The sequence below is a fragment of the Engystomops pustulosus genome, chromosome 4 (assembly GCF_040894005.1).
Source record: "Engystomops pustulosus chromosome 4, aEngPut4.maternal, whole genome shotgun sequence".
NCBI classification, from domain to species: domain Eukaryota; kingdom Metazoa; phylum Chordata; class Amphibia; order Anura; family Leptodactylidae; genus Engystomops; species Engystomops pustulosus.
Genome location: NC_092414.1, coordinates 70,693,881 through 70,720,993, shown reverse-complemented (window position 1 = coordinate 70,720,993; position 27,113 = coordinate 70,693,881). Strand labels below are relative to the sequence as shown.

Sequence of the window (27,113 nt, the reverse complement as noted above, 5' to 3'; positions counted from 1 at the left end):
TTTTAGTTATTGCATATAATGTACAATCCTACAGTCATCAACGGGACTAAACTAAGCACAGGTCCTTATTGATCTGTGGTTCTGTCTCCAGCCATAGATCTGCCTTCCGGCACTATAAAAACAAGAACAAAACCTTTATACTTCTCTAGTGATGAGTCTGGATTAATTGATTCTGGTGCCTGTCTGTTGCTTCAATAAGCTGGCTGCACCCTGGCTTCATTGTGCCGTAGATGCACAGAAAAGATCAGGAATACTTTGCCGACTTCACTGAATGACCGCACAGGTGCTGTGAGATCCAGGCCAAGGTGAGTATTAACATTTGTTTTGTATTGCAGCCACGGACAGAATTTGGGACATTAAACCCTCCAGACCAGTGGCTGGTTTAGTGTCCCAAATTGCACAGATTACACAATCCAAAAAGCTGTGACATCTTCTATCGTTAGTAGTAAAATGTGCTATCATAGTACTGAAAAGAAAACCACACCCCCTATAAAATACCAGTAAAAACTAAGTTTTTCTGTCTTGGGAGTCAAAACTAACTCCCGTAATGGAAAGCCTCTACTGTTATGTGAGCCTCTCTCAAATGTATTCCACTCACTATACATACTGATATGTATACTGATTGTCTGCCTTAGGGAGAATTCAGACGAAAGTATGCCTGGGGGGAGGGGGCATACGTTCGGTGCACTGAGGAGGAGGAAGTGACCCCTTCCCTCTCCATAGAGATGCACAGCTTGCGGCCATGCACATATGTACGGAGCGGTACGGTGCCACACGTGTGTGGCACAGTGTCACTCCTTGCACCTATTGCCGTATATGGGGGACATATGTACAGCCGCAATGTTGAAGCTGTATATACGTCCCCCATACGTCCATGCGAATGAAGCCTAAGTAGAAGCTTACATTTCCTTTAAAATAAAAGGCTTCTGTCTGTATCACTGGATGTTGTGCCATTCCTCTAGCATTGCTTTTAGAATCTGTATAGTGACATGTCACCAAGTAGTATCACCCATTTTTCAAATGATGAGAATTAACAGAAATCTGACATTTATAACACCATTATAAGTAAGGAGGAATTCCGGTATTTTATAGAACAGAAGCGGTGTCAGCTTCACTTTATATCTGAGCTGACCTCCATGGTTACCTCGAATAACACATAACTCTGCTGTCGAGTGGCCATATCAGTCCAGCTGTCCAGTGTAACTAAATGGATTCCTGACAATTAATCAACAAATTGTGCAAGGAAGTAAAGGGAGAGTAATTCTGCTTAGCTCATAGTATAGGGGGGAGTTAATTGAGGGAGGGTAGTGGGATTAATGGAGTGCTCAGTCCCCACTCATTTCCCTCAGGCGTTGATAAGTGATATCTCTCTTTAAGACATAAAGGGGAATTGTACTTGGTTGTAGAGGTCAAACTTTTATGTTTCACTGGTGTGGAGATTTATTCTATGTTTGTGGTTTAGGGAAGTGCATACACAACATAAAAATCCTCCCCTTCAAAGCAATGCGAGATTCTTATCATCCTGGGACCAAGTCCACCTGCCTCCACATCGACTCATTTCACAGGCATGTGCCCACTCATGTTACCCAAAATCTCTGCATCTCTGTGTTTGAACAGAAAATATATTGTTACATTTATATTGGGCATCTCACTATCATGAAGGGACTTCCATATAGTATGTGGGGGTCATTTCAGGTATACTTTGGTAATGTGCAGGGGCGTAACTAGGAGAGGCAGGGCCCCATAGCAGACTTCTAAATCACCGCCCCTTCTCCCTTAAAAAAATATACATATTTGTATTCTCACATATGAGAGTTACAATCACACACAGTATATACACACCATATATACATACATACAGCATATACACAGATACATACAGATGACATGCAGTATATACATATCACATATACAAATATATGGCAAATACACACATGCATATAATACCATATACAGACATACAGGGTATACACACCACATACATAAAGCATACACCCAATACACACCCAATACCCTAGATGCAGAGGCCCCCTAGCAATGTGGGCCCCATAGCAGCTGCTATGGCACTACCACTGTAGTTACACCCCTGATAACTACTGTGGGAGGCCTTTTGCTGCTATACAGGATATCAATCTGTCTTTGGATATAATACAGTATCTACAATTATGTTATTGGGATCCTGTCAGCGGAAATTGAAACTAGTACTACCAGTATGTTGTCAACCAGCTAAACACCTTACAGATCATAATTATTTCATGGCCCAGCATGATGGCTTCATACAGAAAAAAAAACTTTGAAATTATATGTAAATTGGTTGTATTGGTTGGCAGAGAGTTTAGCATAGAAGTAAACCTCGCTCCTCCTCCTAATGCCCTCTTAACTGTACATTATGGCTCTACGTGCAGGGATCTACAACTTTAAATAAAAGGTTTTTCCTGCTGAAAGAAGTGGTGGCTCGATGCCTTTAGTCAGTGGTACTAATTGATTGTTCGGACTGATTTGCGAGGTTAAGAGGTTACTCGCTATTGTACCCTGACGAACAGTTTGCCATACCTAACAAAACACATATATATATATGCACTTTATGGTCTACATCCAAGGACCTCAGTAACCATATCTTCTGAAATCTGGTGAATGACACAGGGGGGGGGGGTTTATGAGTCAAGTGAAGCTTAACTTCAATGATGAGCTCCCCACCTCCCTGACTTTATACAACCAATTTACATATCATTTCAAAGTTCATTTTCTGGATGATGCCCCCACACTGGTCCATGAAAGAAAGATGTAAGGTATAAGGCTACATTCACACTAATGTGTGCGGGCACGCGTCGGCGCACGGTAGAGGAGAAGTCGGTAAGCGCTGCTCGCCCCCACCCTCTCAATAGAGATACGTGGCGCATGGCGCTGTAATACGGGGAAAGATAGGACATGTCCTATCTTTTCATAGCTTACGGTATGGTGCTGAACGTGTGCTGCAGTGTACCACTCCGTACTGCTCCGTGCACCCATTGCCGGCTTATGGGGGGCGTATATACAGCTGCAAGCTTGTGGCTGTGTACACGTCCCCCAATGGTCGTGTGAATGTAGCATTAATTTGCTTGACAACATAGTGGTTAGGGGAAATTCTACTCTTTTACATTGACAACATAAGCCGTGCTAACCGAAAATTTTACAAACTATTAAGTTAACCTGTGGATAAGGTATAACAAACTGCTGAGATTACTACTGATCATGTGAACTGGGCGCCAATCCATTTGGAAAATGGAGGTCCTATTCTCAATAATTGATGGTGTGGTAGAGCCTACATGTGTCCTGCTGCTCCATTCAACTATAGGAGTGTCGGAAATCTCATGATTGTATGTCAATAAAAGGGACCACTGTAGGGGCTATGGTCAGTCCAATCAAACTATGCTCTTTCATCATGTCAAAACTTGGGCCAACCAAAGTATCTTCTGCCTATCTAGTAAAGTTGTTTGATTTTACACTGTTTCCTTGTAAGAAAATAAATGCTTTCACTCCAGATATGATATAAGGGTGTTTTATGAAAATGAAAGTAGACTTTATGTTGGCTATTTAATGTGTGATGGTGTCTGGGTCACTAAATACATGTCCTGTTATAATAACATTGATTTACTTGCTTTAGAGATGTACTTGGAATAAGTCTGTGAATTTGACTGGTCCGCCACAATGGAAATACAGAATTGGCACATACAATATGGTACATTTTCCAGATTCTATTATCTGCAATTTATTCAGTTAGGTTCCAGGGACAACATAAGTGAACTGTGCAAGCAATGTACAGCAGAAGAGGTTGGTTTGAAGAGGAACCCAAGGGAATGCAAGGAGCAAAGGAAAGTTTATTTCCATCTATAAACACAGGGATTGTCAGGTTTCCTCTCAGATGAGCACCGGCACTTGAATGGAGACAAGCTGCTGAACACAAAAACATCAGAAGGGATGAAAATAATAAATAAACCAAGAATGAGGTCACCAACAAAAGAGAGCCAAGGAACATCAGCTTTATCAAGTCATAAAGGCGTCTAAAACTGTTCTTTACTTACTGATCACCAATAAAAGTAAGAGAACGTGTAAGTAGATACACCTAAGAACACTCCAAAACTAAGCAAACTAATTTTATTAATACCTGGAATTATGGCAAGGTCCATGTGAGAGGCACAGAAGTACCCAGCAAGAGACGCAGCAAGATGGGTCTGTGAAGACCAGACCCAAATGGTCTGAGCATGATTAGACTTAAGGGATGGAGATATATCAAAAGTGTCACAAAGACACATCCTATGTTTTTCCAAGACCTCCCACACACACATTTGTTGTACTAGTCAGAAAAGTGTCTAAAAACCATCTGAACCCCTTTGCCGTAAATACAGTTTTGAGAAATCTGCCCCAATGTGGGGCATTTATCACTTTTTTTCAGCGTCTTTTTGTACGACTGTTTGTGAGACTTTTGGGCTCTGAAATTGTCCCATTCTTGCACCTTATAAGTCCCAAAACAGAGCATTCTAGACCCAGACTTACTATTTGGGACTTAAAATTTGCACACCACAAATAGTTGCAAAAGTGAGACTAAACAGGCAACTCATCGCATGTATCACGAAGGGAAAAAACTTAGGATTCATTGTAATGATTACGGTAAGTAGGTCAACTTTAGGAAACTTGAAAAAGTGGCAGCTGAAAAACTATGATACATGTGCCCCAATGTGTGGCTTTGACAAGTTTGCAGTTTTTTTTACCTTCTTCCCTTTCCATTCACCCTGTAGTAATCTAAATATCAAATTATATCATCTGAATAGAATGATGTGAAATTTAGCTTTTCCCCACTGAACCTTCCAATGCACCAAGTGTATTATGAGATGCTGTACCATGGTGCAAAGCAAAGTATAGTACAATATAACATAAAACTGCATCCACATGTTATCCACCTTTGACCTTTGTCTCATTACTGTCTTTAGACCTTCTTTCGGGGCATGGATTAGGAACTATTGACAGCTGCTGTATTCCTTGTAAAATGCTACCATTGACTTTACCTAGGCTTATATAGTTCACAAATGGTTGCTAGTTGCCATTTCTATGGATAGTACATAGCAGTGTAACATTCTGAAACATAACTATTTCATACACATTACAACAATTAACAGCAATCATCACACAGCCCTTTCCTGCTTATTTCTCAGGGTCTGGTGCACAATTTCCACTTCCGAAAATGGATAACATGGTAAGGCCAAGCTGAATGGTGATATAGTCACTTGTATTGACTGGGTCTTTGAATTGCAACACATAAATCTTTGGCCACCGCCAAAATTGCTGTGCAGCTTAATATTAAATAACATTGTGCAATACTTTTCTTAGGTACAATATTGTGCACATCCGTTCTGTTATGTTTTAAACAAAGGGGGGTTGTTTACATGGTTAGCATTGGTATTTCTGAGGTTTAATCAGTAGAGAAAAGGTCAAGAAATAAAACAAAGAAATCTACTTGACCTTATACTTCACTTCCCGTGGAAAGCGGCACTTTTTTAATTCATGGACAACAAATTTCTTAAGAATTTTTGGCTGAATATTTATTTTATTTCAGTAGTACTGTGCTATAATAAAGAAATCGAAAATATTGGGGGGTCATTTACTAAGGGCCCGATTCACGTTTTCCCGACGTGTTACCCGAATATTTCAGATTTGCGGAGATTTCCCCTGTATTGCCCCGGGATTTTGGCGCACGCGATCGGATTGTGGCGCATCGGCGCTGGCATGCACGCGACGGAAATCGGGGGGCATGGCCGAACGAAAACCCAACGGATTCTGAAAAACCGCCGCATTTAAAAACGGAAAATGTGTCGCGGAGCTTGCAGTTACCTTCACTAGGTATAGACCGGTGAACTCCAGCGCGTTCCGATGCTCTTCAGCGCAGCAGTGCCACCTGGTGGACGTCGGATAAACTACCTTAGTGAATCCCGTCCGGACCCGAATCCAGCGCAGAGAAGGCGCCGCTGGATCGCGAATGGACCGGGTAAGTAAATCTGCCGCATTATCTTTCTCTAGCAGCGATCAATTGGACAGACATACAAACCTTGTTCCTCGTATCAAACACAATCATGTAAAACCGCCCTTAGCACCTTACAAGCACCTCTACAAAGGGTCACACTGTCTAGGTTAAAAATATTGATGTTTGATTAATAATATCAATTACCAGATCACAGTTACACAGAGCTAATAGGGCTATGTTTGGTCTGTAATGACCAGGCTGACCAGGTGCAGTTTAGAGGGGTTGTCCCAAAATTAGAAGCTATCCTGTATCCACTGGATAGGGAATAACAAGGTGATTGGCATGGGTCCGATTGCTGTGACCACCACTGATCGCGAGAATGAGACTGCCAAGATCCGGGGAATGGGGATCCAGTACTCACCAATGGGTGGAGTGGCAGGCCCTAACCACAACTAACCAGTAACACCCCACAAGATTTTCTGAGCCAGTATATACACAAGCTGTAATAACTGCCTATGTCTCCTGTTTCACCATCGAATGCACACACTGACTTGTCCTATAACATTATAAGTATATTTGGTTTCCAGGACACAACATATTAATAGAGAGGAAGCATACTGTTAAACAGACAATACTCAAAATAGATGCTACGTGTTTAGATTGTCTATTCCTCCTTGCAAGTGAACTGGGAAAGAATTAACATAGAGACAGAAAAAAACCTAAGCAGAGACATCAATAGACTGAAGCGTATGTGTATGACAGAGACTGGGGCAGAGTCTTCACCTGTAAGGAGGAGGAAATGCTATTTCATAGGAAGGAAAAGCTCTGAGGTCATTCCATTGCCGGTCAATGTTAATGCAACCCAGGGGAGAGACAGCGGGAGAAAGGGGGATGTGACCACCAGTGCAACCGGGAAAATACAAGATGACTTTTCACAGCACTAAAGACCTGGCACACATAAAGTATTAACTGATGCATCACTTGTACTGTCAGGTAGGTTGTAACTCCTTATGCTCCCCTACGCTATTGATTCATTACTCATGATGGCGCTATAGAAATGCAGATTTATTATTATTACTACGTGGTAAAAGGATGTATTTTGCCTCCCATGTGGTTCTATGTCTGATCCTGTTTTTTTTAGCACCGTACAAGCATCTGGTTCCATCACTGTGGTGCAAGATGAAGACATTCGTAAATTTACCATTAAAACTTTAACTTTTAAACTTTACAATATCTAAAAGTTGTAATCACTTCCATTGTAATCGGAAACCATTTTACCTGTAGCAGTTTCTCCAGTTTTTTCTAGATAAAATGGTAGAAATCCTATAAAGTAACCTGAATCTCCTCTTTTCCAGGTGTCTTTGTAACAGATGACACTGATGTACGATTATATGTGGAAACCATGTGATGGTCACTTTCTCACAGATCTAGACTAAGACAGCAAAACCCTCATTAGTTATTCTATCCGCCTATATAAACCTACATAAGAGTAAGGTCATCATAGGGGTCAGCAGATGAGCAATGCTAATCGCTGTGAAAATCTACCAGCAGGGGCACAGCAAGATAAGATACCCATGAAATTGGACTATGACCTAGTACTAAAGGCTCAATGTCACACTTATAGATTTTCAAAGGATGGACAATAACCTCCAACACTGCTAGTTTTTACAAGTGGTAAGTAAATAGAAGTTAAATGTCCAGCAGAAACATAAAGGAAAGGAATATCAGTTTATCTATTCAATGTCTCATTATATAGTAATGATGACATCACTTACAAAAGCAGAGATGTAATATTTTATATATAAAAACGGCACTGTTTCAAATAATCTCTTTGCACCCCCTCTAATGAGGATTCCTTACACTGTGCGGACTTGGTTTTTCTATTTATCCATTTGTATATATATATCCGTGTGTGTATATATATTTATATATACTGTATGTGTATATATACCCGTTTGAAGGATGGCTTTATTGTTGTAAAAAAAAAATTAATGCATTATTATAATTTCATATACACAAATCATTTTCTATACACTAAAGACTGACCAGTGGTCAATAACTTACCACTCCAGACCCAGAGTGTATACAAATGTAACTGAATAAATAAGAAATGAGTGTATCTTCCCCATGACTTTTAGGGATATTTCAGCATCGTTTTGTTATTCTTATTCTTTTCCCACAAATCTATATATCGGTATGCTTAAGTATTTCTGAGCCGCAAAAAGCGGACAAGTTGTCCACAAGTCCTTGGCATAAAGCCCCGATGGCTCGAGACGCAATCATAGGCAAGAGCAAGACCTGCTATTATATTTGTTGGGTGGCTCACATGGAAACCACCTCTGTGGGGGTCATTTACTAAGGGCCCGAATGACGTTTTTTACGTCGGGATCTGGTGACTGTGGAGGCCATTTGAGTACAGTGAACTCATTGTTATGTTCTAGAAACCAGTCTGAGATGATTCCAGCTTTATGACATGGCGCATTATCCTGCTGAAAGTAGCCATCAGATGTTGCGTACATTGTGGTCATAAAGGGATGGACATGGTCAGCAACAATACTCAGGTAGGCTGTGGCGTTGCAACGATGCTCAATTGGTACCAAGGGGCCCAAAGAGTGCCAAGAAAATATTCCCCACACCATGACACCACCACCACCAGCCTGAACCGTTGATACAAGGCAGGATGGATCCATGCTTTCATGTTGTTGACGCCAAATTCTGACCCTACCATCCGAATGTCGCAGCAGTAATCGAGACTCCTCAGACCAGGCAACGTTTTTCCAATCTTCTACTGTCCAATTTCGATGAGCTTGTGCAAATTGTAGCCTCAGTTTCCTGTTCTTAGCTGAAAGGAGTGGCACCCGGTGTGGTCTTTTGCTGCTGTAGCCCATCTGCCTCAAAGTTCGACATACTGTACATTCAGAGATGCTCTTCTGCCTACCTTGGTTGTAACGGGTGGCGATTTGAGTCACTGTTGCCTTTCTATCAGCTCGAACCAGTCTGCCCATTCTCCTCTGACCTCTGGCATCAACAAGGCATTTCCGCCCACAGAACTGCCGCTCAATGGATGTTTTTTCTTTTTCGGACCATTCTCTGTAAACCCTAGAGATGTGCGTGAAAATCCCAGTAGATCAGCAGTTTCTGAAATACTCAGACCAGCCCTTCTGGCACCAACAACCATGCCACGTTCAAAGGCACTCAAATCACCTTTCTTCCCCATACTGATGCTCGGTTTGAACTGCAGGAGATTGTCTTGACCATGTCTACATGCCTGAATGCACTGAGTTGCCGCCATGTGATTGTCTGATTAAAAATTAAGTGTTAACGAGCAGTTGGACAGGTGTACCTAATAAAGTGTATTGGGGCTTATTTACTAAGGGCCCGTGTGCAGACTTTCGTCTGACTTTCCGACGTTGTCAGGATTTGTGCAGCTTAGACAGGTATATAACAGATGTCTGCGCTGGCATTGTGTTGCATGCGATCGGCTTTTGGTGCAGCTGCGCTGGCTTCTATGCAGCACAAATTGAGGGCGTGTGCCGTTGGACGATCTGACTGATTCAGAATGAGCGAGGGATTTAATTTTCAAATTGTGTCGCAAGACAATGCACTTACATGCACCACGAAGAAGGTGAACTCTGTCGGACCTGAGCAGGGAAGCGACACATGTAGGATATCGGGCGCACGATCTTAGTGAATAGCGACACAGTGCATCATCAACAGACAATGCACTTTTGGTGAACTTCTCGGACCGGGTATGTAAATGTGCCCCACTGATTTATATGCCCAATTGTTCTGCACTGTCTGTTTAGAAGATACACTACAGAATGTGTAGCATAAATATGGAAGTTTTGTGCTCAAACTATATAATATTATATAATGGGAACACATTAGGTACTGAATGTAGTTACATGTTAGATATATTAAATATTTTTTTGAAGTAGATTAAAGTTGGCGAAGAAGTTGTTTACCGTAATCCATAGATATATTTAGGAAGTTCCAAAATAAATTGATATGTATTATTACATAGAACACACTTGCGGATATTTCTATATAATCTAAAAGAAGATATCAAGCTCATATAAGTTACATCCAACAGCTGCAGGCAATGCACATGCTTTACAGTCTTATTTAGTGTCAACTGTATCCATTCACTCAACAAGACTATTCGTAATGAAGCGTGACATATAAGACTCTGCCGAATAAAAGGTCATAAAACAGGAGAAAGTGGTGAATGGTAGAATATGAGGTGATTAGGTCAAGGACAATTAGAGCAAATAAGATGCCCTTCATTACTCAGCCAGGGTTCAAATGTGTCTATTATGTCTACCCTGTAATTTTATACCTGAACTGGACACAATTGACAATATTTTGGTGAGCATTGTGCACTAGTGTGGCAACTAAATGTCCAGCACAACCAATGTCACATGTGTCACCGAATATAGGGAAACTCAACCGAAGGCCTCATACATACAACTGTATGCATTTTTTTGTCCTGTTTTTAAAGCCTTAAAACAATTTTTTCCCCGTATGGCACATGAGAAGTTGTATCCATACAAAGAAACAGTGGGTTGGCATTTTTATTTTGTTAGCTTGACCCAACCCCAAATATTGCCCCTTGACCGGCCCATTATTCATTTTCTCTTCACTGAAAGCGTGGTCAGACTCCATTTCTGTTTCTTGTGATGGATTCTGGCTTTTACTTGCTTTTGCGATGGCATACAATCCTTTTAACAATCTGCTCCAGCACCGACATGTGCAAAAACCCCTGCCAGAAAGTTCCTCCCACAATTGTGGGTCTCCTGGGCAACTTTACAAAATATAAGGTACTTGTGTTTCAGACACATGTTGTTCCCTCAATCATGACCGTCATGAGTAAGGACACACCATGTGGCTGAAACGCGTGGACAATTCCGTGGTCTAAAATGTATCTTGAGGCTGTAACGATAAGAGTCATTGGATCTAAAGTTGGATTTGTACCATATAATTAATAAAGCTGATGGGTTTCTCTGCAGCGAGGAAGGACCGTGCTCCGTACATGCAATATGTCTACAAGGTGAAAAGGTGAGCTGCAAAAGAATGCCAATGTATATGTCCCTTATTTTGTACAGTCCAATAGACTTCTATGGAGATAATGTAAATAAAAACATTAAAAAAAAAAACATTAAAAAATGTTCTAACTATTACACTGCAGTCTTATGTCATGTTCATGGTTCTGTGTACGTGTATAAATAAAAGCCACTTAGGTTCCCATTATTGTTACATCCATGTCAGAGTTGAAGGCTTTGTAGACAACTACAATGGCACTTTTTCAGGTAACCCAATATGTGACCTGTTGAAGGACCAGGCTTCACATATGATACATCTGCAAAATATCTTGTTACATATCATTGGATAGTAGAGCCCATGTTTGTGCTGAGGAAGGGTGTAAAGTTTTGACTCTTGAAAGTGCCAGATTTTTTTGTACAGACTTTCACAAATGCTAGTTTAATACATGTTTATAATGATTTTATGTATGTAACTGGCTTATCCACTATAGAGAAATATGTTGTGTAAGTTTTTCAATGTAGACTTCCCTATAGGGCTACTGTGTATGGCAAAATGCTGTAGCGAGCTGAAGAGCTTTTTGAAGACAGATTTTCACCATTGATAGTAATGATAGGGTTTTCTAGTTCATGTAGGTCATCCCATTTTAGAGAATAGTGATTGAACTGCAGAACCAGGTATACCCACAGGAAAATATGTGCCCCATTAGTTTTGCAGAATGGTATGTACCTGAAGGTTGGGTGGCCTATTGTTTGGGAAGGTAATCAATATTATAACCTGGAAAACCAGGTCAAATGATGCGCCATTATGCAAGATATGATATAAAACAGATAAGACTAAACAAAAGAGAACTTATATAACAGTCACATAGAGGTGACATGAATATAAAGTATTTGCTGTACCCAGATACAAACCCTTTGTGACATAGGGAGAGGAATACTGACATGTACAGTAACATGAGCAATCAAACCTATGTAGAAAAGTACCATAACACTACAAACGTTTTATATAGAATATTATATAACAGAGGCTCGGGGGAGGAATGTCTTGGCCTTGACTTTTACTGGCAGACTGTACCTGCTATATATCAGCCGAAGCTATGGACATTTAGCCATGCCCGGCACTGGTCACCTGGGGGATGTGTGCGGGCCAATAAATAAGCCATTGTGAATGCCACCGCTGGAAGGCTCATAGGAGAAGAACACACAGCAGCCTGAATGTTTAGCTTATGCAGATATAGTAGCACACAGTCCCATGTATTGCAGACAATCCCAGATACTCCATATGCCATAGAGTGGACTTTGTTCAGACAGGGCTGATGTGTGGACAACTCTGTACAGAGCAGTAATCCGGCTGTGTGCATCAACACAGTGTTCAGTGTGCATAAAAGTGAGCTTTTTCCATAATAACCATGGTGATGGATGTAACCTGCAGGTGGCATCTAACAGAGCAGTAAATTTATATGGAGGTTTGCGGTAATAGATTCAGTGTTACTTGTTCTTTATCAATTTATATCTCTGTGCTTTCTATGAGAAGTCAAGGAGAAGGTCCTATTACTGACTGACAATCTCCCCTTTATAACTTTGCGTATACCCACTAGATATGTTGTTCCTGTGACTAGTCAGCCCTTCCCTTCCCCTGCAATACAAGGGGGGATAGATCAGGTGCAGTTCCAAGGTCAGAGATTTCAACTCAGAAGTTTCCTGTGCAAGCAGCATCCTGTGTCGTAGTCAGACTTTGCTTGCAGAGGGAGGGAGACAGGGCCGGAAAACAAGGAAATGCTCCTATCCTGTAGAATCAAAAACCAGGGTGGAGGTGGAGGTGCTGAGGGTGGGAATATTCCATCTCTGTGTACGCACCATGTATTAGACATGAGCAGGACTCAATGATAGAAGCTGATGGCAGACAATAACCAGACTGCATGTGTCTCGTCACCTTTTAGTGTTACCTTGAATGGTGTCAGAATTTCTCATGCTCTACATACAAGTTACTAGGCAGATTGACCTAAATAAACTAAAGACATTGAGAAGAATACTAATAATATTATGTGTGGGACCGGGATAACAATTCATCGACTGACTCTTGATTTCTTGATTATAAGGCCACATACATATCAAGGGCTGCAGACAAGGGGCCCATGGTCCAATGTTTGTGGGCCATATTTTGTTGTTTTGTTGTTACGTGTGAGGTCTGCTTACATGCTATTGACATGGGGCTGTGAAAACAAAGGCCATGTGTATGAGCACATTGAAATACATGGGGACATATGCTAGCCTTTGAAACACTGGGGCACATTTACTTACCTGGTCCTGTCGCGATCCCCGGTGGTCTGACGAAGATGAAGTCCGGCGCAATTCACCAAAATCGTTCGCCTGAGATCCTGCATCTGTTGCTTCCCCGCTGAGGTCCACCGGAGTTCACCTTCTTCTTCCCGGTGCTTGTAAGTGCGTGTCTTGTGACACAATTTACGATGTTTAATCCCGCACGTTGTCCGAATCCGTCGCATCGTCCGATGGCCCGCCCCCCCCCCCCCGATTTGTGTTGCGTGAAAGCCATCGCTGATGTGCCAAAATCCGATCATGTGCAGCAAAAACCCCTGTTAAATGCGGTGGTAATCGGAAATCGTTGGGAAACCTGGCGAAAATGCGGTCCGCGGACCCTTAGTAAATGAGCCCTAATGAGTAGTACATGTCCCCATACTATGATCATGTGATGAGCCCGTAGACTGACTTCTACTTTTCCATGAAAAGCTAGTCGTAAGGAAGGTTATTAATATTAAAATGACAGGGGTCCAACATATGGGACTACCACCAATCATCCAATGGAAGAAGTTACAACCTTTCAGTCAGTGATGTGTCTGAATTCCAGGTTGTAATGTCACGTCCATTAGTCTCAGGAACATTTTTAATTTGGTGCCTTTCAAGTCATTTTGAGTAGAGATATAATACCAAGCACAGCCACTCTACAATGTACAATGTACGATACTGGGCTTTTAATATGCTGCAGTTTCTTCTAACAGCTGATCGATGCAGGTGCCTAAGGAGAGTTATGGAGCAAAAAACTACCTGCAATAACCCTTTAGACTCCCAATAAAATTAGGTAACTGTAAGATTGCCCTCAGATATGTTCCCTTACTCTCCTATGAAAATTTGCAGGATTTCCAGGGCTATGGATTAGGCAGAATACAATTCATCCCGACTAATGGTTCTTAAACCTGAAATTGGCTGTGAATGAAAAACAGGGAGACCACTTTATACATTAGGATAACGGAGCGTAACATTGAAGTAAAAGGAGAATTAAAGGGGAATGGAAGACCTTCTGGTAATCCCCCTTTTTATTTCTAAATGGAGAGTGTAAAAGAAAGCCCTGACACAGGTGAGATCTGAGGTTCCTATGTGGTGCCCTGTAGGCACTGCACTAATAGTGTACAGATCTCTGGCATTTAATATGTATTACCTGCCATCTTATCAGTTCTCTCCTTTAATAGTGTTGCAGCAAGTTATTGACCTCAAAGCACAAAAAAAACTCTAAGATGAGTGAATTACAGTAATTTCCAAGCATGCTTGCTTTCTTCTATCATATCCTTTGAAGATGTCATTATCATGGTTACCATCACAGCCATAGACAATCTTAAAAGAACATCTACTATAAGTTTAGTGATGTTAGATGTGTCCTACTAAGAAGTGCCTGAGGAATATTGTTCCTCAGGACTTCTTTTATTATAACTCTATATACAATGATCGTGGAAATATAGATCTATAAAAGTTATGCAAATTAGCCTGTGGAACTAGGGGGGCCGCTAGCACTACAGGGGGAGTGCATACATTAAAATACAAGGCTTTCTGAGGTGCTTGGTGATGTAGCCTCAGTGCCCCAGGCTAATTTGCATATAGAGTTATAATAAAAGAACTTCTTACAAGAACACATCTATCATCACTAAACTAATAGTAGATGTCCTTTAATTATATTATTATATATTTACAATAAACAGTGATAAAAAGCAAAATAAATCCCTCCCAAACTTTATCACATTTCGGCTGTCTCGGTGTAGCTAGTTCCTGCTAGAATGCAACAAGCTGAAACAAAGCTCCATATTTGTTATGTTCTCAGACGCCAACAATGATCCTTTGTGTCACTAAAAACTGAGATCAGCATCACATCAGCAGCATCAGATAAGCCAATAGAGGGGCATTTAATGAAACACCATGTCTATTCTCAGCAGTGATCTCTACCATTTCCCTTTACTAATGGTATAACACTACATTGACTGGAAACATTACATATCTGAAATCTAAGCAGTTGCCTCTGCCCAGGGCCATCCATACTGTGCCGGGGACTTTAGGTTAACATTATTAAACTCTTAGAGTGCCATCACAGCAGGAGAAGAGAATTAAGATAATTTCTGTTTATTTTAGGGGAATACCAGTACAAGACACTAATGCTACGGTATGAGTTTCTCTCTTCCAAGTGATCCGCCACATAGCTGCAGATAATGGCCACCCACAGCTGGTGATAGTATTAATAACCTGCTCTGTTCATACATGTCACAACTGGGCAGTGGAGGAGACAAGTGTTTGTATTAGAGCTCAGGAACACATGGAAGTGTCAGTTTTATATGTGAACATGAGAAGCCATAGTCACAGAGTCTAAACTGAACCACTTTTTTTTTTCTCTTAAAGGTAATCTACAGTGTAGAATCTACTTTTCTGAGTAGTTACAGAGGTAGATTTCTGACTATAGGTTGCTAAATGTTATAATCTTTATATGCAAATTACCTGCAGAGGCTACTTGGGACAGGGAGTAGTCTCTATGAGCTCCAGGGGCTAAGACTAGTTCATGCCTTAAGTACCTTCTGCAAAGCCGCCCCCCAGGTGTCCATGCCGCCTGTGAACCACACAGTGAAGCCGGCAAAGGACCAGGAGGTTCTGCGCATGCAAAGAGCTTCCCTCTAGCCAGCAACACACTGGAAGCCCCTGTGCTGCCACATCCGTTGCCCCTGAAGCTGGCAGAGGCTACTCCTTGCCGGGCATAGCTTCTGTAGGTAATTTGCATATAAATTCCATTAGAAAATAAATAATAAAACGTGTTTTGGAATGAGCCACACATCGGAAAATTACCTTTGGAACCAGTAGTGGATTATAATATAGGCGGTTTGGGTGGTATCCAAGGATCCAAGCCTTCTAGGGGCCAATGGCCACCCAAACCACTCACCAAATTTTAAACTGAGAAGGACCTTCACCCATAAAATCCTCATACACCTGTTCACGCTCTCAATACACATGTACTCAAGAGCCATTTCAGGAAAGGTCCTGAAACCACAGATTGAAAATAGGCAGAAGTGCCCATAATATTTATACATCCCAGGGCCCACTGCAGTCTTAATCTGCCCCTGTTGGGAACTACCGTATATACTCGTGTATAAGCCGAGTTTTTCAGTGCTGAAAAACCTCAACTCGGCTTATACAGGAGTCAATACTTTAAAAAAAAACACTTAAAAAAAAAGCTTACGTACTCACCCTCCGGCGGCCCCGATGTGCAGCGCTGCTCCCCCGATGTCCGCAATGCTCCCCTGATGTCATCGCGGCTCCTCTTCTGGCTTCCTGGCTCCTCTTCTTTCTTCTGTAACAGACGGCAGGACGCGGCCATGTTATCTCCCGGCTCCTCTTCTCTATTCTGTAACAGGCGGCAGGACGCGGCCATGTTATCTTGCAGCGGCCGCGTCATACTATGCGCCTGCCGGCAGATAACATGGCCGCGTCCTGCAGGATGTTACCGAAGAAACAAGAGGAGCCAGGAAGCCAGAAGAGGAGCCGCGATGACATCGTGGGAGCAGCACAGACATTGTGGGAGCAGTGCTGCGCATCTGGGCCGCCGGAGGGTGAGTATGTAAGCTTTTTTTTGTTTTTTAAATGCTGGGTTAGCTGTATACTTTGGTGGCAGAATGGGCTGGTTGTATACTACTGGGGAAGGCTGGGCTGGCTGGATAATTCAGGGGGCAGAATGGGCTGGCTGTATACTACAGGGGGCAGGCTGGGCTGGCTGTATAGTACTGGGGGCAGGCTGGGCTGGCTGTATACTACAGGGGGGCAGGCTGGGCTGGCTGTATACTGCAGAGGGCAGAATGGGCTGGCTGTATATACAGGTGGCAGAATGGGCTGGCTGTATACTACAGGGGGCAGAATGGGCGGCTGTATACTACAGGGGGCAGAATGGGCTGGCTGTATACTTCTGGGGGCTTGCTGGCTATATACTGTGGGGGGGCTGTGACCAATGCATTTCCCACCCTCGGCTTATACTCGACTCAATGGGTTTTTTCCAGTTTTTGGTGGTAAAATTGGGGGTCTCAGCATATACTCGGGCCGGATAATACTCGAGTATATACGGTGCTCAAAAAAAATTTCCACGTACAAAATGGAATTATTTATTTATATGCCATTTAAAACTTCTATTTTATGCATTCGATACATGTCAACCGTGTGTTTGAGCTCATACAACACATGGGGACATGTGCTAGCACACACCTGCTAGCAAGCATCCTAAAACATTGTCCTTGTGCATTGGATCTTAGAAAAAGGGTTGCTCAATGTGGAAAAACACTGGACCCTATATATATGCAATTTCCCCAATCCTGCAACGATAGGGTAAAGCTCTAAACGGCGTGCCTAAAGTTAAATCTACTATTTCAACTGAAATCTACTCTTTGCAGAATTCATGACCATTTCATGACCATCTTAGGATGACTCGTGTTGACTGATGTAGTCATCAGGTTGTCTCCTCCATTTCGTGATGGGGAGAAGCCCGGCAAGTATTAGCAAGCCCTACACTATCGTGACCTGATCTGTCTAAACATTGAAATCACGTTGTTGATATGTTGTTTCTTGATATTACGTGTTTGTAATGTATTCTTTATTGTTTGAGATGACTAGTGACATTACTTTTCTTTAATCACATCAGCCAGATGATACTCAGATAATCTGTCCAAATTGCCTACGGCAACAAATCACATTGCAGCTTTTAGAATTCAAAAACTAAAGACAAATTAAAAATGCACTGTGGTTGGCTGGGAATAAGAATTCCCAAACTCCCAAAAATTACCCTATTTCATTGAATTGAAGTTCTGATTTTGTGGTAGATTTATCATTGATTTGTCATTATATGAAAACATTAGCTACACATGAGGTTTTTGAAAAAATATGACCATGATCTTGTCTAACCTGCATGTATTATACTTCGAAGCGAAACCTGGCTTTTACTTCAGTTCTCGAGATAGAACTTGTAATGTTCCTACTGCTACAAGATCACAGGGCCTGCTCCGACCACTGACATCAATGTAGGCATGTGTCATCAATTACCCCAGTTACTGCCCTGCTGTGCTGGGTTCAAAGGATGTGACACACAGAGTGACATGATGATTATTCCCTGTCTGTGACACAATGACTGTGACACCACAGGGGGGGCCCAGCTTACCTCCACTGCCATCTCCTATGCGAAATAACCTCATTATAGCGGATGAAATGTATATACCTTCAGGTGAAGGAAACGCAACCTTTTTTTATCTTAAATACAATCCTCTCTTTATTATCAGTTAGAATAGGAGGTCAGGAGAATGGCAAGACATAATGCCCTAATCATAGGAGTGATTGTTCCCTATCATTGCCCTGTTCTATGTAAATCAGTATATCAGTTCTGTATAGGGATCAGTTAGTTATTCCTTCCCATACAGTATTGCTTGGCTGCTCATTTTCCAGTTTACATTGCATAAAAGATTTGATCGAATGTGCATTTGCTTCTTTATCATTTCATCTGATCTGCATTTATACATTTATTGCGAATGATCATTCCTAGTAATGATTTGCCCAATAATAGGACAACGTAAAGGGCCTTTAATGCAGGTAATAAATGCTAATTATTTTCCTCCATAATCAACTATTCATATACAGGCGGTCCCCTACTTAAGGACACCCGACTTACAGACAATCCATAGTTACAGACAGACCCCTCTGACCTCTGGTGAAGCTCTCTGAATGCTTTACTATAGTCCCAGACTGCAATAATCAGCTGTAAGGTGTCTGTAATGAAGCTTTATTGATAATCCTTGGTCCCATTACAGCAAAAAATGTTTAAACTCCAATTGTCACTGGGGCCAAAATTTTTTTTGTCTGGATCTACAATTATAAAACATACAGTTTCGACTTACATACAAATTCAACTTAAGAACACACCTCCGGACCCTATCTTGTACATAACCCGGGGACTGCCTGTACACCCAAAAACACCATATAGAACCCAATGTTATCCAACTGTCCCATAATATACATCCAACATTCTTCATTTCATCAAATGACAAAGGCTCCTGATGTGTCCTCTCATACAGATGGGATTATAACCTAAGGCAGCATAACTTTTCCAGCACAAAACATTAGAAGGGGCATTTATTAATTTTGGCGCAGGGTGGCGCTAGAACCGTTCTATAATTTTCAGTGGGTCATATGTTTGTGGTGCAAGGGATTCATGAATTGGCGCACTGACTGAGAGGTTTAGAACTCCCTACACCAGCTCTTAGTTGGGCTATTTTTACACCATAACTTGCGCAAAAACTGGTGGATTGAAAAGCGTTGCCAAAATTGGGCGCCCAAAAACAGAACAAGCCGAGAGTGTCGGAAACAACAATATTATGGAGAGGACACTTCAGAAATTCAGGTGGACGTGGTGCAAAGAGGGGAAAAAACACAAACACCACCAGTTTTCCATTTGAAAGGCCATAATAAATGCTCCCTATGCATTATGTGCATGATAGGGCTAGTAGTAGTGCTTTACATGCAGATTCCTCTCTATTTTATGCTTCCAATCCTTAGGTCATGCACCTCCCCCACAGCCATTGCCCTCTGTATTGTCTGCATGAATTCATGAATATGCGCAGAATGTGAAATATCATCAAAGTAGTAAATAGGTTAACTTACCCAACAAATCCATGGTGAGATTCTCTATGTTTACAAGGGGTTTCTGGGATAATTATATTAATGACCTATCCATACATTCCTTTGTCCTTCCATTCAGTCGCTCCTGGTACAAAGTGAATGGAACTGAAAGTCCAATGCTTTTTTCTGATTTTAAGGCCGCAAGCAATGGGACGTGTTTTGTTGCTTGCAATCCATCTGACATTGGTGTACATAGGAAATGAGCAGCCATGATGAAAATTTGCACAGCAATAGTATCTGCTCTATAACTTGTGGCGCACCAGTCGGTGCGTTCACGGTGCAGAGAGCCATGGTGCATGCACCGTACCGTGAACAATAGAAATAAAAGGTGCTTTGAATTAGTCATTGTTTGTGCTAAGGCCCCATGCACACGACCGTCAAGGGGACGTATATACATCAATGTCCGCACGGAGCGATACAGTGCCACACACATGCGGCACTGTACCGCTCTGTACACGGGGGAAAAAAAAGAACATGTCCTCTATCTATGAAGAGGGGAGGGGTCACCTGGCTTCGGCCGGTGGTCACATGTTCGTGTGCGTGAAGCCTAATTCCGACTCTGGGAAGTTTTCAGAATATGCTGATATTTGGACCCCCGCTGATCTTATAATAATGACTTTTCCTATAGATCATCAATATTATTATCCTGATACAGAATTGGTGGGAAAAACTGATCCAGGTTTGGCCACCACTTCTCTATATGGTAGTTACCTTTTAGGAAACATTGAATAAATCAATAGAAAATGTGAGTTCATTAGAAACGTGCATAAAATGTGCAGACCTTCATTCTGCATCTTTAGCAGTTTTCCCTTTTCATCTCTTACTCTCATTTTCCCTATCACTTGCATGAAGAAATATCATGTGGGAAAGTCCTGGCCAGTGTTGAAGTTAATAAAATTCTCAGGTGAGATAGAAGACGACCTTTTAGCTGAAGCACCAGCAGTTAGAGCAGAAACACATGTCCGTGGTCAGTCTGTGAATCACAAAACGTGTCATGTATTGTTTCACTCATATATGATGCACTATATGAGTCCTACCGCAGCGCCAAAGATGTGGTTGTGATTCGCGGATTGATCTCAGCCATGTGTTAGCTTTAATTGTTAGATAAGGAAGAAGGTGATCAGAAGGTGAAGAACCTGATAAATGGAGAGAAATTCACCTATACTATATATTTATGCAGAAAATTGCTGAAAAAGTAACAGAGCTGAGCAAGGAAGTTATTGGGCATGTTTCTTCCATTACAGCCTTGCAGCGCTGGGGACCAGGGTTCAAGTCCTAGGGCCAACATCTGCAAAGAGTTTGTATGATCTCTCCGTGATTGTGTGGGTTTCCTCTGGGTCCTCAGGTTTCCTCCCACACTCCAAAACATACTGGTAAGTTGATTAGATTGTGAGCCAAGTTGGGGACAGGGACCGATCTGGCAAACTCTGTGCAGCGCTGCGTAATCTGTGTGCGCTATATAAATAAATGAATTATTAATATTATTTATTATTACCTAACCTGCATTTATAATTTTAGAGTTTGTATATTCTATTAAGAAAAGTACTTGCATTTCTGTGGCTACCGATGTTTAGAGCTTGTGGATGGCAGTATAGTTCCAGTATTGGTGTAAAGAACGATGAGATCAGGATAACCGATGGAGCGTTTATGCACAATTTCTTTTTCCTACTGACAATTCAATTGTATTTATAATACAAGATAAAAGCACCTAAGAACATACTGGTCTGGTATAGTACATGTCAGTTCTATATAAATATGTTTAAAATAGAAAAGAAAATAACCAAACACAATCCATCCAGTATCCTGTGCTCTCCTACAGATGTTTTCATGCTAATAGCTTGCCCATAACTGGAGCCCTTTCCTTGTGTATGTGTGGGGGCACCTGAACAGCCTCATCTGACACAGTGTAATATGAGACTGAAGGATTACAGGGGGTTACAGCCATAGTCTGGGATAAGGGATAATTAAAAGAAGTTGTAGTTTATGACTCACAGCGAATACAGAAGGAGAGATTGGCTGCACCTAATACAAGCTCACTGCCCCATACATGGCATGGGAACATGCCAACATTTATTGAGGCAACATTGTTGCCAACTTAATGATACAGGTTCTGTCATGTCTGGAATCAAAAGAAATTTTTGTGGTTGTTTGTATCCTAAAAATATCATTATCCTAAAAAAAAGTCCATTAAAAGTTTATGGGGTCAGGTAATTCGTTTCCTGCTGTAATATACTTGATACCGAGACCTAAGTAACCCCAAGCCTGCAGTTGGCACAATCTTTTTTAGTTAGCCATTTAAACGCATCAGAAATGAAAACTTTACATTCATATTTTTCTTATTTAGAGCAATAAGACATTTTTCTCCAGTCTACGTTTCCTGGTCCTGATGCTATGTGTGCAGAGACCTGCAGGTACATTACAATCCCTAGCAATATTCCAATAACCTAATGTATATATTCATGTAATTCATTGAGATGGTAGAAAAATGCACAAAATTCATTGCATGAAAAAGAGAATTGCACTGACCTTTAATACGCTCCATGTCCTAACTCAGTGCTGCATTCCCAGGTGTGAACAGGTCCCTAGTGCTTTGGTCACTGTTAATAGTTCTCTCTGCTCTTCTTCCACAGTTAGAGGTCCTCCTGCACTTATTCTGGTGTAAGCTGATGCCTCCTCTATGTGAGAGAGATCTTCTGCATCAGCTCCTTATCTGATCATCTTGGATGAGCAGAGATCCTCCTCCAGATCCAGCATGTGAACATTTCACCCTTCCTAATTGTTTCCCTATGAGTTTGATCTGAGCAGTGCTATCTGCCAGAAGTCCTCCTGGATGTGAGCTTCTGAGCCTTGCTGAGGTTGACCCCTCCTCTCCTCTTTTGACAAGCAGGCTAAAAGTTTGAAGTAACTTGTAACGTTTTTCCTGTGTCCTGTGTCTCCTCCTCTGCCCCATGATCACAGAGGGTCTTAGTGCTTCCCCACCCCCTCTACTCTATAACCCACACATTGCTGACAAGCTTTTCCAGGGAGGGTCTGCATTGAGGAGTGCCCTGCCTCACCCTTCTCTAGGAGAGGGAAAACGTTCCACTCCAAGAGTTTTCACATACTCTCCCATTGGGAGCTTGGAGATTGCTTTCCAAAAATATACCCCTAGTGAGAGTGAATGTGTAAGAGACAGGTGTGTTGCTCCCAGCAGATGCAAATAATTTACTACTCTCTATGGACTTTTCTTAACCCGAATCACTTTGGAGCATTGCAGTCAGAGTCCATAGCAGAAAAACAGTGGCACAAGTGGCATGTGCCTATAGAGGAGTCTGTAGGAAACAGAACTGTGACTGGTCCTTATGTAACCACAACCTTTATACCATCTATCATTGCAGTTACGTCAGTTCTTTGTCACATTGTCACAACAATTGTCACATTTGCTAATTTGCACCAAACTTTTTGACAATTTCTCCACTATTCATTTCAGACAACTTACTCCAGATTTATTATGTGAATCCAGATGTGGTAGAAAGATTTCTGAAATGTGAAAAACTAAGACGCTAGTAACACAAAATGGGGCTTATTTACTAAGGGTACTGCGGCCGCATTCCCGTAGAATTTTCGGACTTTTCGGGGATCGCGGTGCCTACAGGCACTTAGAAGGGGATTGTGTCGCACGCGAACGGATTTTGGTGCATCGGCGCCGGATTTCATGCAACAGAAATCGGGGGCGTGTCGTTGGGACAAACCGACTGATTCAGAATGAGCGCGGGATTTAATATTCAAATTGTGACACAACCAATGCACTTACATACACCAGGAAGAAGAAGGTGAATTTCGGCGGACCTGAGCGGGGAGCGACACATGCGGGATCTTTGTGAATCGCGGCACAATCCATGATTGTCGGACATTCCAGATGGGGGATCGCGACGTGGACAGTTAAGTAAATGTGCCCCAGTGTGTAGCTTAACCCCTTAACGCTCTGCGCCGTAGCTCTACGGCGCAGAGGTATAAGGGATGTATGTAGAGGGCTCACGGGCTGAGTCCTCTTCATACAGAGGTGGGGGTTTTTGCATTTTGCACAAAACCCCCACCGCTAATAACCGCGGTCGGTGCTTGCACCGATCACGGCTATTAACCTTCTAAACGCCGCCGGCAAAGTCGCCGGCGACGTTTAAAAGACGGCGGCGCGCGGGCGCCGCCATCTTTTTTTCGATCGCCACGCCCCCGAACGTCATCGGGGGGCGGCGATCGGTTACCATGGTAGCCTCGGGTCTTCTTTTGACACGAGGCTACATGGTTTATGCAGGTTCGTTACAATGAGCCAGTGGCTCATTGTAATGTATTACCTGCAAAAATGCCATATATTGCAATACTGTAGTATTGCAGTATATGGTAGGAGCGATCTGACCATCTAGGGTTAATGTACCCTAGATGGTCTAAAAGATAGTGAAAAAAAAAAAAAAAAAAAAGTTTAAAAAATAAAAAAAATTAATAAAATATTAAAAGTTCAAATCACCCCCCTTTCCCTAGAACGGATATAAAACATAACAAACAGTAAAAATCACAGACATATTAGGTATCGCCGCGTCCCAAAATGCCCGATCTATCAAAATATAAAAACGGTTACGGCCGGCGGTGACCTCCGAGGCGGGAAATGGCGCCCAAATGTCCGAAATGCGACTTTTACACCTTTTTACATAACATAAAAAATTAAATAAAAAATGATCAAAATGTCGCACAGACCTCAAAATGGTAGCAATGAAAACATCGCCTCATTTCGCAAAAAATTACCCCTCACACATCTCCGTGCGCCAAAGTATGAAAAAGTTATTAGCGTCAGAAGATGGCAAAAAATTTTTTTTCTTTTTTGTACACATTCGTTTAATTTTTGAAAATGTATTAAAACACAATAAAACCTATATAAATTTGGTATCACCGCGATCGCACCGAACCAAAGAATAAAGTAGGCATGTTATTTGGAGCGAAGAGTGAAAGTCGTAAAAACTGAGCCCACAAGAACGTGACGCACGTGCGTTTTTTTTTCAATTTTTCCACATTTGGAATTTTTTTTCAGCTTCGAAGTACACGGCATGTTAAAATAAATAACATTACGGGAAAGTAAAATTTGTTACGCACAAAATAAGCCCTCACACAGGTCTGTACACGTAAAAATGAAAAAGTTATGGATTTTTGAAGTTGGAGAGCGAGAAATTAGCCGAAAAACCCTCCGTCCTTAAGGGGTTAATTTCTATGCAATTTTTATGACTTTATGGTGCTTATATTTTTCCTTTTATGAAAAAAGTCAGCACCACCAGTACTGTAAAAGTTCTTCTAGTACCGGCCTGCAGTTCAGTATGATGCAAGGACTCCTGTTCTGTGCAATGTGTTCAGTCCATGGGTTTTGGACCAACATAGAGGTCAGTTTCCATGAGTTCTACATGTTCATCTGCAGTCAACTTTAAGTAACAAAAATATGGTTAAATACACCTTATAGGGATATTTTCAGGAAGACAAGATTCTTAAATATACTCAGGATAACACAACAACATATTGGGCTCATTTGCTAAGGATCGCTGATCGCACTTTAGTCGAACTGTTTCTCTTTTTCGGGGATTTCACGGCTTGGACAGGTTTGTAACAGGTGTCTGCACTGGGATTGTGTCACACTAAATAATAGTGCTACACTCCTGGAATAAATCCTTTCTCTATACACACAGCTAGTTGTATGGAGTTATTACCCTTTCTATGGCAACTTGTTATTCAGTCTATGTAACCCACCATGATATAAATAAAAAGGCAAATTTAAGGTTTCCAAGATATTACTAAATATTCTAATACAAACCTTTTAAGAAGATATAAGTATTATACATGCACTGTACAATCTGTTGCAGATTTAACAGAAATCTTTCTTACTGACTATACACACTATAAGAATGGGTTAATGTATTTTGCTCATGCAAATGGGGAAGGATGTGGTATGGGATTAATGTAAATCAATGGTATAGTGAAGCAGGATGCAGCCGAGATGTAGGTTGTATGAGTGGGAATGCCTTGTGTTATCTTGCTGTGCAGCAATGACTTGGCCCCTGTTTAATAATGCAACTGGTCACCCCCAGACATAGGAATGCATATTTTCTTCTTACAGTATTGTGTAGTCTTTTTACTACTAGATCTGAATAGCAACAGCACAGATTACTGCTAAATAAATATCATTTTAGTCTGATGGAAAGCCGTACAGCACAGTATAAAACCATACAGTATTATAATATGGTGCATAGTATGAAACCATACAGTATGGTAATATGGTGCGTAGTATGAAACCATACAGTATGGTAATATGGTGCGTAGTATGAAACCGCACAGTATGGTAATATGATACATGGTATGAAACCATACAGTATGGTAATATGGTGCGTAGTATGAAACCATACAGTATGGTAATATGGTGCATAGTATGAAACCGCACAGTATGGTAATATGATACATGGTATGAAACCATACAGTATGGTAATATGGTGCGTAGTATGAAACCATACAGTATGGTAATATGATACATAGTACGAAACCATACAGTATGGTAGTACGGGGAATATTATGAAACCATACAGTATTATAATATGGTGCATAGTATGAAACCATACAGTATTATAATATGGTGCATAGTATGAAACCATACACTATGATAATATTGTGCATAGTATGAAACCGTACAGTATTATAATATGGTGCATAGTATGAAACCATACACTATGATAATATTGTGCATAGTATGAAACCATACAATATGGTACGTAGTATGAAACCATACAGTATGGTAATATGGGGAATAGTATGAAACCATACAGTATGATAATATGGTGCATAGTATGAAACCATGGTAATAAAGTGAACAGTCTGAAACCAATACATTGTACAGTATGAAACTGTTCAGTATGGTAGCAGCCATAGCAGTTGCTTTGGGCTTGGAGCATGAGAGGGTCCGGCACCTGACCTGATACACTATTAGATCACAGACATATGTTGCACATTGGGGCCCCCTGCTGGACCTCCTAGTTAGTAGTTCCAGTGACGCTATAGAGCCGGCTGTATAGCTCCTTAGTCCGCACACTGTGAGG

The 27,113-nt window shown here is 41.5% G+C and overlaps 1 protein-coding gene across 1 annotated transcript in view; it reads right to left on the bottom strand.

The window, feature by feature from the left end:
• The window catches only part of AFAP1L1 (actin filament associated protein 1 like 1), a 60,008-nt gene extending 36,989 nt beyond the window's left edge, over positions 1–23,019 (bottom strand). Inside the window, exon 1 of the mRNA XM_072146198.1 lies at positions 22,540–23,019. Coding sequence (XP_072002299.1) covers positions 22,540–22,555 — 16 coding nt within the window. The 5' untranslated portion in view covers positions 22,556–23,019. The remainder of the gene's footprint in view (positions 1–22,539) is intronic.
• Positions 23,020–27,113: the final 4,094 nt, after the last annotated feature.